Source organism: Saccostrea echinata, unplaced genomic scaffold (assembly GCF_033153115.1).
Source record: "Saccostrea echinata isolate AGI-Se365-2 ecotype Australia unplaced genomic scaffold, CSIRO_AGI_Sech_v1 ptg000030l, whole genome shotgun sequence".
Classification (NCBI taxonomy): domain Eukaryota; kingdom Metazoa; phylum Mollusca; class Bivalvia; order Ostreida; family Ostreidae; genus Saccostrea; species Saccostrea echinata.
The window spans coordinates 3,582,872-3,594,634 of NW_026889779.1; the positions used below are offsets into that span (position 1 = coordinate 3,582,872).

Here is an 11,763-nt window from a genome sequence, read left to right on the forward strand (position 1 = left end):
TTCTTGAAAATATGCGTAGATGTGAACTTCTGTGATTTCAAGATTCTATGCATGACCATATTGATGCTGAGTGAGACAACTAAAGGTTTGTATTTTTTATCATCTGCTCACTCCTTTTGAAATCAAATTGAATGAGAAAGGGTGTGTGTGGGTGGGACACGTTTCTTTAAATGATATACATAAAATGAGAGAACTAACCTTTATGTCTTATTAAGAAGAGTATCTGCTTCTTAATTCAAAATATATGTGGCACCTTTACATCCATAAAAACAGGTACCTTTTGATGCTTATTGCCATCAAAACTCAAGATTGCAAGTGAGAAATCACAAAAAAAATGTAGCACAGTTTGCCTTCTTTTTTAAAACGAGAGACAGACACATACATACGGTATATATGATCAACCCACAACCTCTACTGTTAGGGTCAATGTCATGTAAAGTAAACTGCCGAGGTTAGTAGGAAAACTCAATTTTATTACAATGCAGTGTTCCAATCACATTCATACAATTATTCAAATTCTCAAAGCCACAACTGCAAATAGAGGAGGGATGATTCAGTCGAATGAACGCCCTAAGTGGCACCTATATGTATTTTTCTTTCGTTGAACATATAAAAGAATGCAGGAACATTTCATTTGAAATTTTTAATATATGACCCGAAAATACTGTTAAGTAACAACATTTGTAGTGATTTATTGAGGTATGTATAAATATATATAATTATATTCTATGCAGAAATTTTGAATTATGAAATAACTGCAGCGTTCCAGGAAAAGAACCCCAAATCTTCAATTTCTTTCCTGAACTGCTTTGCTTCGTTGTCTGTCATAGCTCTCATTGGTTCGCGTGGAGGTCCCAAATCAAGCCCTACAAGTGGCATGAAAGATTTCAAAGCTGCTACATTTCCTCCCAACAAAGAACCTGGATAAAGATAGAAAAGACCAGTGTAGTAAAGAGGTATTTCAGATAATATTAAGTACAGTAGTTTTTAACGTATTCTAAAATTTCGTTAATATCATATAATTTTTCTTTCGTGTACTTTTTATTGATATTATAATACTTTATTGGCTTGATTTGGGGTCCTAAATTACTTATGAATAAATAGCTTGAGATATGATTTTACCATATTTGTACATGACCCTACAGAGCCGCTGAGCACGCATTTGTTCCTCCCGTGCTTTTTGTAGTTCACCATTTTTGATATATTCTATCATTCTTTGAAACACCAGTGGCATGAAGTTGTGAGTACTACCGACGGCCCCATGAGCTCCCGTCACCAATCCCGCCAAAAGTTGCTGGATAAATGAAAATGAGGTTATTTCACATAAATATGAAATGTGATGGAATATGGCCTCATACATAGCATAATGAAATAAAATAAAAGGGTCAATTGAAAATGTTTTATTACCAGTGTTACTTATTAAGCTTATTACACTCTATTCGTGCCGACTTCTATAATTACTCTCATAGAAGAAAAGTATTCTTAAAGTGGGATATATTATAAAAAAAAAATCATGCATGTATCAAAACAACGTAATGCAAAACAAGCTAATTCAGAGAATTTGGTTCCCCCGATTAAGGAAAAAAGAAGAGCACGCGCAGATATAAGGAGGGAGGGAGGATCGGACCCCCCCCCCCCCCGAGCAGAATTATTAAATGTGTACATGTATACTGAAGCAAATAAAAATGTCAATATGGATATATACATGTAGATTTGATTGTTTATTCTTTAATATGTGTATAGAACATTCTTTTTATGTCGCATATTTATCACACTATAAAAAAGATTTTATGAGAAGTTTGTACACACCAGACGTCATAACTTCTTCATATCACATGTTGAATATTATCATTTAGTAAATAAAAAAAAAACGTTTCAAGAAAAAAATACGGGACCGTCCAGGATTTGAACCCCGGACCTCTCATATGATAAACAAGAATCATACCCCTAGACGAACGAGGCGCTTGCTTGTGATGAAGATTATATAGGTCACATATAATATTTATATTGTCAAAGTTTTACACAACACATGGTGTCTAATTTAGCCTTTACTAAACAGTTCTATTAGATGTAATTAGAATATAAAATCCGCCGACAACTTATTATATGTATTAACTCTCCACATGCTCCTGTGCTAAAAATAGTGCCACGCGACTTTTAATACAAAAAAAAAAACGGAAAGGGAGACTTTCAAAGGGGCGAGAGAGGCCATTAGGGAGTTATAAAATTTCATTGCAAAAGATTTTTGAGATATCGTCTGGAAAGAAAAGTGTTACACACAGACAGAATGTATGAATGTACGACCTTGATCTTTGGACCTCAAAATCAAAAGGGGTCTTCCTTAGGCCACAGGATGTTGTCATGTAAAATTTCATTGCAAAAGCTCAAAGGCTTCTCGAGATATCGCGCAGAAACGAAAGTGTTAGAACAGACAGAATTTATGAATTTATGACTTTCACCTTTGACCTTTTGACCTCTAAATCAATATGGTTCTTCTTAAGGCCATACGGAGTTTTTATGTAAAATTTCATTGCGAAAGCTCAGTCTTCTCGAGATATCAGACAGACAGAAATACAGACGGACGGACGGACAGACAGACCGAAATCAATATCCCCCACTTTCAGTGAAAGCAGGGGACAAAAAATGTAATATTTGTTAGAATGCTGTTGACGAAAGTCAACTTGATACACATGCACGTGTAATATATGAAAATAAAATGCAACACTGCTTGTTAAAACGTAAGCGCTTTAATTGTCTTCTCAAACAATTCAAACTTAGATATAGGTTTAAACTGTTCAAAATGATTTTAAAAAAGAAACAATGAAAGTGCTTTCCTTTTAACAAGAAGTGTTTTTTTTATGCCCCTGGATCGAAAGATCCCGGGGGTATATTGTTTCTGTCCTGTCTGTCTGTCTGTCTGTCTGTCTGTTGTCAACTTTAACCTTGCCCATAACTTTTGATTGGTTGGAGCTATGACTTTCATATTTCACATGTGTATTCCTTGTGACAAGACTTCTCGTAGGGTACCATCATTTCTGACCTTGGAGTTTGACCCACTTTTGCACAATTTTATGTGACTTTAACCTTGGCCATAATTTCTGAACAATTGGTGCTTGGGGTTTCAAACTTCACATGTGTATTCTTTGTGACAAGACCTTCCTCTGGATACCAACAACTTTGACCTTGACCTTGGAGTTTGACCTACTTTTGAAAAACTTTAACCTTGACCATAATTTTTGAACAGTTGGTGCTTGGGGTTTCAAACTTCACAAGTGTATTCCTTGTGACAAGACCTTCCTCTGGATATAAACTTCTTTGACCCTTTGACCTCGATCTAGGAGTTTGACCTACTTTAGAAAAACTTTAACCTTGGCCATAACTTTTGAATGGTTGGAGCTAGGGCTTTCATACTTCACATATGTAATCCGTGTGACAAGACCTTTTTTTGGATACCAACCACTTTGACCTTTTGACCTTGACCTAGGAGTTGGAAATACTTTTGAAAAAACTTTAACCTTGGCCATAACTTTTGAATGGTTGATGCTAGGGCTTTCATACTTCACATAGGGTAAATTCACCATGCATCGGACACCCTCGCACTTCAACAAGATCTAGCGACATCGCTACCCACCGAATATTATCAAAATGGAGCTTAACATGTAGTACGTGGTTGAAATATAAATTTTTGATACAATCGTGTGTTATTTATTGAGAAAATATCACTAAAAAACGATTTTTACGAAATAAGTCAAAATTCACCATGATTCGGACAATATTTACCTTGCATCGGACATACGGTATTTGAACCGAAAAAATATCATACCTTGATCTCGGTGCTTTAAAATTAGTAATTTCGAAACAATTTTATCTTTTATTGAAAAATTAACCTTATGGTTAAATTTGAATGACTATTTCGATCAACAAACGTGAAGAGATTTTAGGTGCATCACATCGCCTTGGAAAAGGCGTTACAATGCTAGTAACATGCCATCTCGCGCCCTTTTCTCGTGGGTTATCATCATCCAGTTTAAAAAAAAATAAACTGAGTCCACTTCTACTAGTCATATATCGATAACTTGTATTTTCACTGAAAATTTAGAGTTTTTATTTTCTATTTCGGCAAAAAATAGCTGTCATTTGGGTTTTATATGAAAATGGAAGTGATTACCCATGCATCAGAAAGTGTCCGATGCATGGGTTAATTTGTGTCCGATGTACGGTGAAATAAACATACTAGTAAAAAACAACTCTAAAAAATATTCTACAAACATTGAAGTAAATTTTTTTTTTAAAAATTCTTTACAATTATTAATCTTCGACAAATTTTACTTAGGTCCGACTCTATTTGAAAGAACGACAACGCTAAAAATTACAAAATCGTAAAATTCTGGTTACTCCCCTTTGATGATGCAAAATATGACGTAATTTCAAAGCCATTCTTGTGGTATTTTTATCACAGCATGAAACTAAAAATCGGCATCATTAAAAAGTTTAAATCTTCACCTCTAAGACAGAAACTAGTAAAAGCACGGGGACACTCAGGTTCAATGAAAGTTTATTGCTTAAAGTTGTCCGAAGCAAGGTATGTGTCCGATGCATGGTTAACTCACCCTACGTAATCCTTGTGATATCACCTTCCTTTGGATACCAACCACTTTGACCCTTTGACCTTGACATAGGAGTTTGTCCTACTTTTGAAAAACTTTAACCTTGGCTATAACTTTTGAATGGTTGGTGCTAGGGCTTTCATACTTCACATATGTAATTCTTGTGACAAGACCTTCCTTTGGATACCAACCACTTTGACCCTTTAACCTTAACATAGTAGTTTGACCTACTTTCGAAAAACTTTCGCCTTGGTCATAACTTTTGAATGGTTGGTGCTACGGCTTTCATACTTTACATATTTAATCCTTGTGACAAGACCTTCCTTTGGATTCAACCACTTTGACCTTGACCTTGACGTTTTACTTTCTTTTAAAAAACTTTAACCTTCGCCATAACTTTTGAACAGTTGCAGCTAGGTCATTCAAATTTCACAGGTATATTCCTCGAGACATGACCTTTTTGGGTACCAACATTTTTATCTTTAGGCCTGGATTTTGACTTGCATTTGAGAAACTTAAACCTTCGCCATAAGCTAGCTGCCATACGGGGGCATCAGTGTTTCACAAACATATCTTGTTTTATTTTCATATTGATTACCGGACACTGTAATATTTCTTTCGTTCTTTATGTAGTCATAAATGTGTTTTGTTTTGAACATGTTACATACCTCGTCGCACCCATATACAACGTTAACCTTTTCTTGGAACACACAACCTATCATGTCGACCAAATCTTTAGATGAAAACTTGATCCCAGCTAAATTCGGTATTTTCTCTTTTGCTCTACGTATGAAGTCTTCCATATTAACTGAAAATACAGTCATAATTATTTTACAGATCAGAATTATGTTACTTTGGTTCAAAAACCACCTGAAATCTACAACTGTATATTTGCATTTGCGAGCGTTTGTAACACGTGCAAGTATATAATTCTACCATGCAAAGTTTACATGTATCTTGGTAACCCTTTTATAAGATACTTGTGTTGTATCAGTGATCAGCTAGTCAAAAGTATGTGACCAGCCATGAGATTTCTTATTTTCATAAAGAAGTTTTTGAATAAATTTTACTTCATGCAACACATCATAAAGTCTTCTGAACTAAAACCACTGATACTGTTATAGTTTGAGAATTGAAGCCAGTCCTCCATTACGGTAAAAAATAATACTTAAACCTTAAACACTACTTAAACCTATTTTCAGATATGACTTACACTCGACTCCAGTCATGATAGGTAGATGATAGTAATAAAACGGAAGATGGGGCGCAACATCCGCTATGGCTTTGCAGTGTTCTATCAGAGTGTCTAAAAAATAACCAAGTCTATATGACTATTTCTGTTTATTTAAAATAAGACACAGTGACTTAAGGTACACTTCGTCGCAAACCACGTTTAGAGTGCACTAACTCACGATATAGAGAACTTACTTGACATTTGCTATTTATTTAACATTTAAAGGAAGTAATTTTAAAGAAAATGATTTAGTGATATGATATGTGTGTTAATTCTTTTGATTGATAATAGAATTTATGATACTTAGAAATACGACATTTGTCTATATTGAGACCTATTTTTCTTAAGAAGTTCACAAAGGCTCTTAATTGTTTTGGCATTTTACTAATGCTCATTTTTCTCTCTCTGACATACCTGTACTTTGAGGTTTGAAGAACAGTGGTGGAAGTGATGCTAATGCATCAGCGCCGGCTTCCTCTGCATGCTTGGCCTGTATTTATTACACCAGATCATTCTCATTTTATCTTACACACATACATAATATGTATAAACTTTATAAGTTCTACAATGAAATGATTGATGATATTCCAATCCTCATGAATAATTATATTCTACAACAGTATGTTCAATACAGTAAGTTGACATGTGTAGAAAATAAGTAATTTATCAAGTTTAACTAAAATACATGTACTTTCTGTTACATAGAAACATTGCCATCGAAGTAATACATGTAGATACGTACTAGTTCTTTGCTTTCTCTGACGTTGAGGACACCAACATGAGCAACAATTTTAATCCTAATTGAGATAAAGAAATATTGACTTTATGTTGAAAGAGTTCTGAATTTTGAATCACTGACATAAAAATTTTGATGGTTAACTTGTAAGTTTGAAATATTAATATCATCGTTCAGTTAACAGAAATGCTGGACAAATTGAACAAGCATTCTGAGAGTATTGCATTAGCAATACTAGTCCCCGGCAAGTGTAATCTGGTTCCCGCTAAAATTGAAAATGCCATAATTCCGTCAAAAATCAATGAATCGGAATGAAATGCACACTTGATCTATAACTCATCAAGGTAGTCACATACCAAAAAATCAGCTCAATATCTGCAAGCGTTTAGAAAAAAATTGCGGAAAACCCTGAAAAATTTAAAAGGTCGTAATTCCGCCTAAAATCATTGAAGCGGAACGAAATGCAAACTTGGTCTGTAACTCATCAAGATACACTCGCATACCGAAAATCAGCTCAATATCTGCAATCGTTTAGAAAAAAGTGCGGAAAACCAAGTGGGACAGACTGACTGACAGACAGACAGAGGAAAAGGCGGACAGACAGACGGACGGTTAGACTCGGAGAAAACCTATAGTCCCTTCCGGTTTCACCGGTAAGTGACTAATAAAAAACATTAACGAGTCTTGAGGTATTTCCACACCTACACATTTATGGGTTCAAACAAGAAAAAAGAATGCATTAATTTCCACTAAAACAGCTTAATAGAATTGAACTTATCAATTAAGATATCCATTTTCCAATAAAAGTATATATATATATATATATATATATATATATATATATATATATATATATATATATATATATATATAGAATATGTATGAATGAAGAACTTCAAGCATAATAACTAGGAGTTTTTGCCCTTTGCACCAATAAAAAAAAAATAAATAATTACTGCATTTCTTTTCAATTTCCATAAAAAATCCATATTTTAAGCTATACTGGACAGAGACCAGAAGAGCTTAAGCGATAGTAAGATGTCCGTCGTCCGTCCGTCTGTCTGTCCGTCCGTCCGACTGTAAACAATTTTTCAAAATGCTTCTCCTCCTAGAGTTTTAGTCTGATTTGCGTGATTACAGTATTACTTAACATACAATTAGACAACACTAAGATACATAATTCTGTATATCGGTTTCTTATTTCGATGAAGGTTGTTTCCATGGTTACTAAAATTAGAATTTTCTGTATAATACATCCAATGATTTTAATATATCTTGGCACACAAGTAGACTACATTAAGACACATAATTTTATTTATCGATTTTTGGTTTCGATGAACGGTGTTGTCACGGTTACTAAAAATAGAAATTTTTGGGGAAATACTTTCAGAACGCTACCCCTCCTACAATTTTGCTCCGATTTCAGTATAACTTCTCACACAAGTAGACTTCACTAAGATACATAATTCTGTTTATCCGTTTTTGATTCCTATGAACAGTGTTGCTATGGTTACTAAAAATAGAAATTTCTGATAATTTTAAAGCGCTTCTCATCCTACAGTTTTGGTCTGATTTCAATATAAATTGGCACACACGTAGTTTACATTAAGATAAATAATTGTCTTCATGGTTTTATGATTTTAACAAATATTGTAATCATGGTTACTAAAAATAGAAATTTCTGTTAAATTCTTTCAAAAGTCTCGTCGAAGACTTGGTTATGTTTCCTTTTGAAAGACATTTTTCGAAAACATAAATTCATATTACACTATAATAATCAATGAAAGATTTCATAAACCTATTTTATGACATCGCATTATTGAAGGTGGAAATACCTTAAGGAAAATACAAGTATTGTGTCTCTCAAAAATTAGTTTACCTGTAGAACCACCACATTTGCAATTAAGTTAAAAAGAAGTGAGCAAAAGGTTCAAAATATGCACAAAGAGACAAATAAGAGTACTTCGTATGTTCTTGTAGCAGATGGGAAAAATCGGAACTTGATTCCCTAAAACTTTATGCATTAATAGGATTTACATTCCTGAAACCCTTTGAATTAAAAGGAATGTACCTTCAGGAAGCTTTATGCTCAAGTAGAATTTACCTCATTAACATTCGTGCCTAAATGGGAATTTACCTCCTCCTAGAAACCCGAATCCACTCCTCTAGAATTCTTTTCCTTTCATCCTTTGTTAATGATTTTCCTTCACCCGTAGTTCCATTCACTTTAAAAGAGATATTATCAATTTAAACTCAGTAGATGAAATATTACTATAACTTAAAAATTATTTGTTTTAATGCTGTTAAGCTAAAAACATTGAAAAAATACCATATATGGCTTTAAGATTGTTCTTCAACAAGTATTCACAATATGGACCAATTTTGGATAACTCAAGCTCCCTGGAAAGAAATGCAAATAATATCTTTTTTCCGGAATGTTTTTAATTATACGTGTACAAGTAATGAAAAATGGGCTTGGAATAATCCTTAGAACCTTAATTTTTACTCCGTTAAAATATCAATTAGAATGCATACAATGGAAAACTCGTGAGAGGAGGAAAAAGATAGTTACCCATTCTGATCAAAGGGAGTGAATACAGCTGGTACAAGTCCTTCCAGCCAAAAGTCTGCTGAATTCTAAAGAGAATTTAATAATAAGATGTGTATAGTAAGTATCGTAACTCATTCTTTGAATATTATAATAACAGAGTATATGCTACTGCATAAGAGCACTTTTTTTAAAGCTTGACTGGCCAAAGAAGGGCTTACGCAATGGTAAGATGTCCGTCGTCTGTTAGTCTGGCCGCATTTACATATTGTTTTTAACAAGAGGCACATGGGCCACATCGCATACCTGAGCACTTTGGCTAGGAAAGAGCAGAAATCAGTTCAGTATTGAAAAGTTTAAATATAAAAGTGGTTGAGGGTATGATTTGAATGAACTTGAATCTACACCACCTAAGGATGCTTTTGATTTAATATGACTAATAATGGCTTTGCTGTATTTAAGAAGGCATTTTTATTGATATATCCTTTATATTCCTTTGTATAACTATGATCCCCTGTTATGGCCTCTCTATTCTCCGGGGGGGGGGGTGTCATGATTTGAACAAATTTGAATCTACATTACCTGAGGATGATTTTATTTTTTATTATGATCAATCACGGCTTTGCTGTTCTTAAGAATAAGATTTTTTAAAGATTTTTCCTATGTTTTCCTATGTAAACATTGATCGCCCACTGTGGCCCCACCTTACCCCTGGGGGTCATGATTTTAACAAACTTGAATCTACAATACCTGAGGATGTTTCCAAATAAATATAACCAATCATGGATTTGATGTTCTTGAGAAGAAGATTTTTAAAGATGTTTCCTATGTGTTCCTATGTAAAACTTTGATCGCCCACTGTGGCCCCACCCTACCCCGGGGGTCATTATTTGAACAAACTTAAATCTTCACTACCTGAGGATGCTTTCATATAAATATGACCAATCATGGCTTTGCTGTTCTTGGGAAGATTTTTAAAGATTTTCTCTATGTAAAACATTGATCGCCCACTGTGGCCCCATCCTACCCCGGGAAGTCATGATTTGAACAAACTTGAATCTACATTGCCTGAGGATGATTCCACATAAGTTTCATATTTCTAGCACAGTGGTTCTTGAGAAGAAGATTATTAAATGATGCCATTAATTTTTCATCAATTCTTAATTATATCTCTCCTTGAAAGAAGGCGTGGTCCTTCATTTGAACAAACTTGAATCCCCGTTACCCAAGGGTACTTTGTGGCAAGTTTGGTTGAAATTAGCCCAGTGGTTCTTGAGAAGATGAAAATGTGAAACGTTTACAACGACGACGACAGACAACGGAAAAATTTCGACCAGAAAAACTCTTGAGTCTTCGGCTCAGGTGAGCTAAAAAGATGACCCTCCTATAGTCTTGTCCTCATTTCAGTTAAATTAGCTACACACTTAGACAACAGTAAGTAGGTACACATGTAACTCTGTGTATCAGTTTTTAATTTCGATAGTTGTTGTCGTGGTTACTAAAAATGAATTTTCTGTTAAATTCTTTCAAAGCACTACTCATCAATTTGGTCGGATTTCAACAAAACTTGGAAAGCAGCTTGACAACACCAAGAAAGATAATCATCTGTATCAGTTCTTAATTTCAAAGAAAAGTGATGCATATCGTTACTAAATATGCAAATTATCTATGAAATGATTTCAAAACTTTACACCTTTTTCAGTTGTAATTCAATTTTACCTAAAAAAGTAAACAGCACCAAGTTACATGATTCTATGGTTTTGACAAACGGCATTGTCGTGATAACTAAAAAATAATTCTTCGAAATTTTTCAAAAACACTTCTCCTTCTACATTATTGGTCCAATTTCAATAAAACATGGCTAAAAACTTGACTCTACCAAAATACTTAATTTGGTACAATGGTTTATGGTTTTGAAAAAAAAACAAAACAAAACAAGACGTTGTTTTCTTGGTTATCAAAGTTAAAAAATCTCTGAAGAAATTTCTCCAAAACACCTGCTACATTTTTGTATTCACTGTTCTTTATCTTCATATTTCATCAAGTTTAGAAAACGTCAACAAGCGTAATTTTGTAAATTTGAAAGTAAAAAAAGTGTTTCAAGCCCAAAAGCAAGTTTTAAGATCCAATAGAGCTCAAGTCTCATAATAAGAATTAAACTTCTTTTTTTTTGTTTTTACAGTTAGCCAAGTAAACGACATATATACTATTTTGAAATCTTTGATGTCATTCTTTTGTTTAACAGTTGAAAAAGATCATCATTCTGTAGGAGTCTGCTAACATAGGTGTTCAAAAATATGTTATCAGATTCCAATAAATTTTCCCTTTGCCGACTTATCGGACTCTAGCTTCTACGTAACATTAAAGTGGGTAGTGTTTTGAAATAGGCCTCAAACAGTTCGATAGTATTTAATATATATAAGAACAGTGTTCTCTATTTATGTATTTACATATCCTTTTTACATACATACTTCCCTAAACGTCTAACACTTGATCAATGTAACCAAGTCAAGCGTCAAAAATAGCCAGACAGGTTTATAAAGGCTGAATTGGTTTGTCCCCATGATCAGTGGGCAGAAAAAACAGATTTAGATATTAGTGATACAAGCCTGACATCTTGCGCACTTACCTTCGCCAT

General features: G+C 33.9%; 1 protein-coding gene across 1 annotated transcript; it reads right to left on the reverse strand.

The window, feature by feature from the left end:
• Window positions 1-692: 692 nt before the first annotated feature.
• LOC133196113 (N-acetylneuraminate lyase B-like) lies at window positions 693-11,763 on the reverse strand. The gene is made up of 10 exons (XM_061332052.1): window positions 11,755-11,763; window positions 9,150-9,214; window positions 8,907-8,977; window positions 8,715-8,802; window positions 6,584-6,638; window positions 6,256-6,331; window positions 5,821-5,913; window positions 5,276-5,415; window positions 1,123-1,294; window positions 693-920 (listed from the first exon to the last, which is right to left on the reverse strand). The coding sequence occupies exons 1-10, from the start codon at window positions 11,761-11,763 to the stop codon at window positions 745-747; spliced, it is 945 nt and encodes a 314-aa protein (XP_061188036.1). The 3' UTR covers window positions 693-744.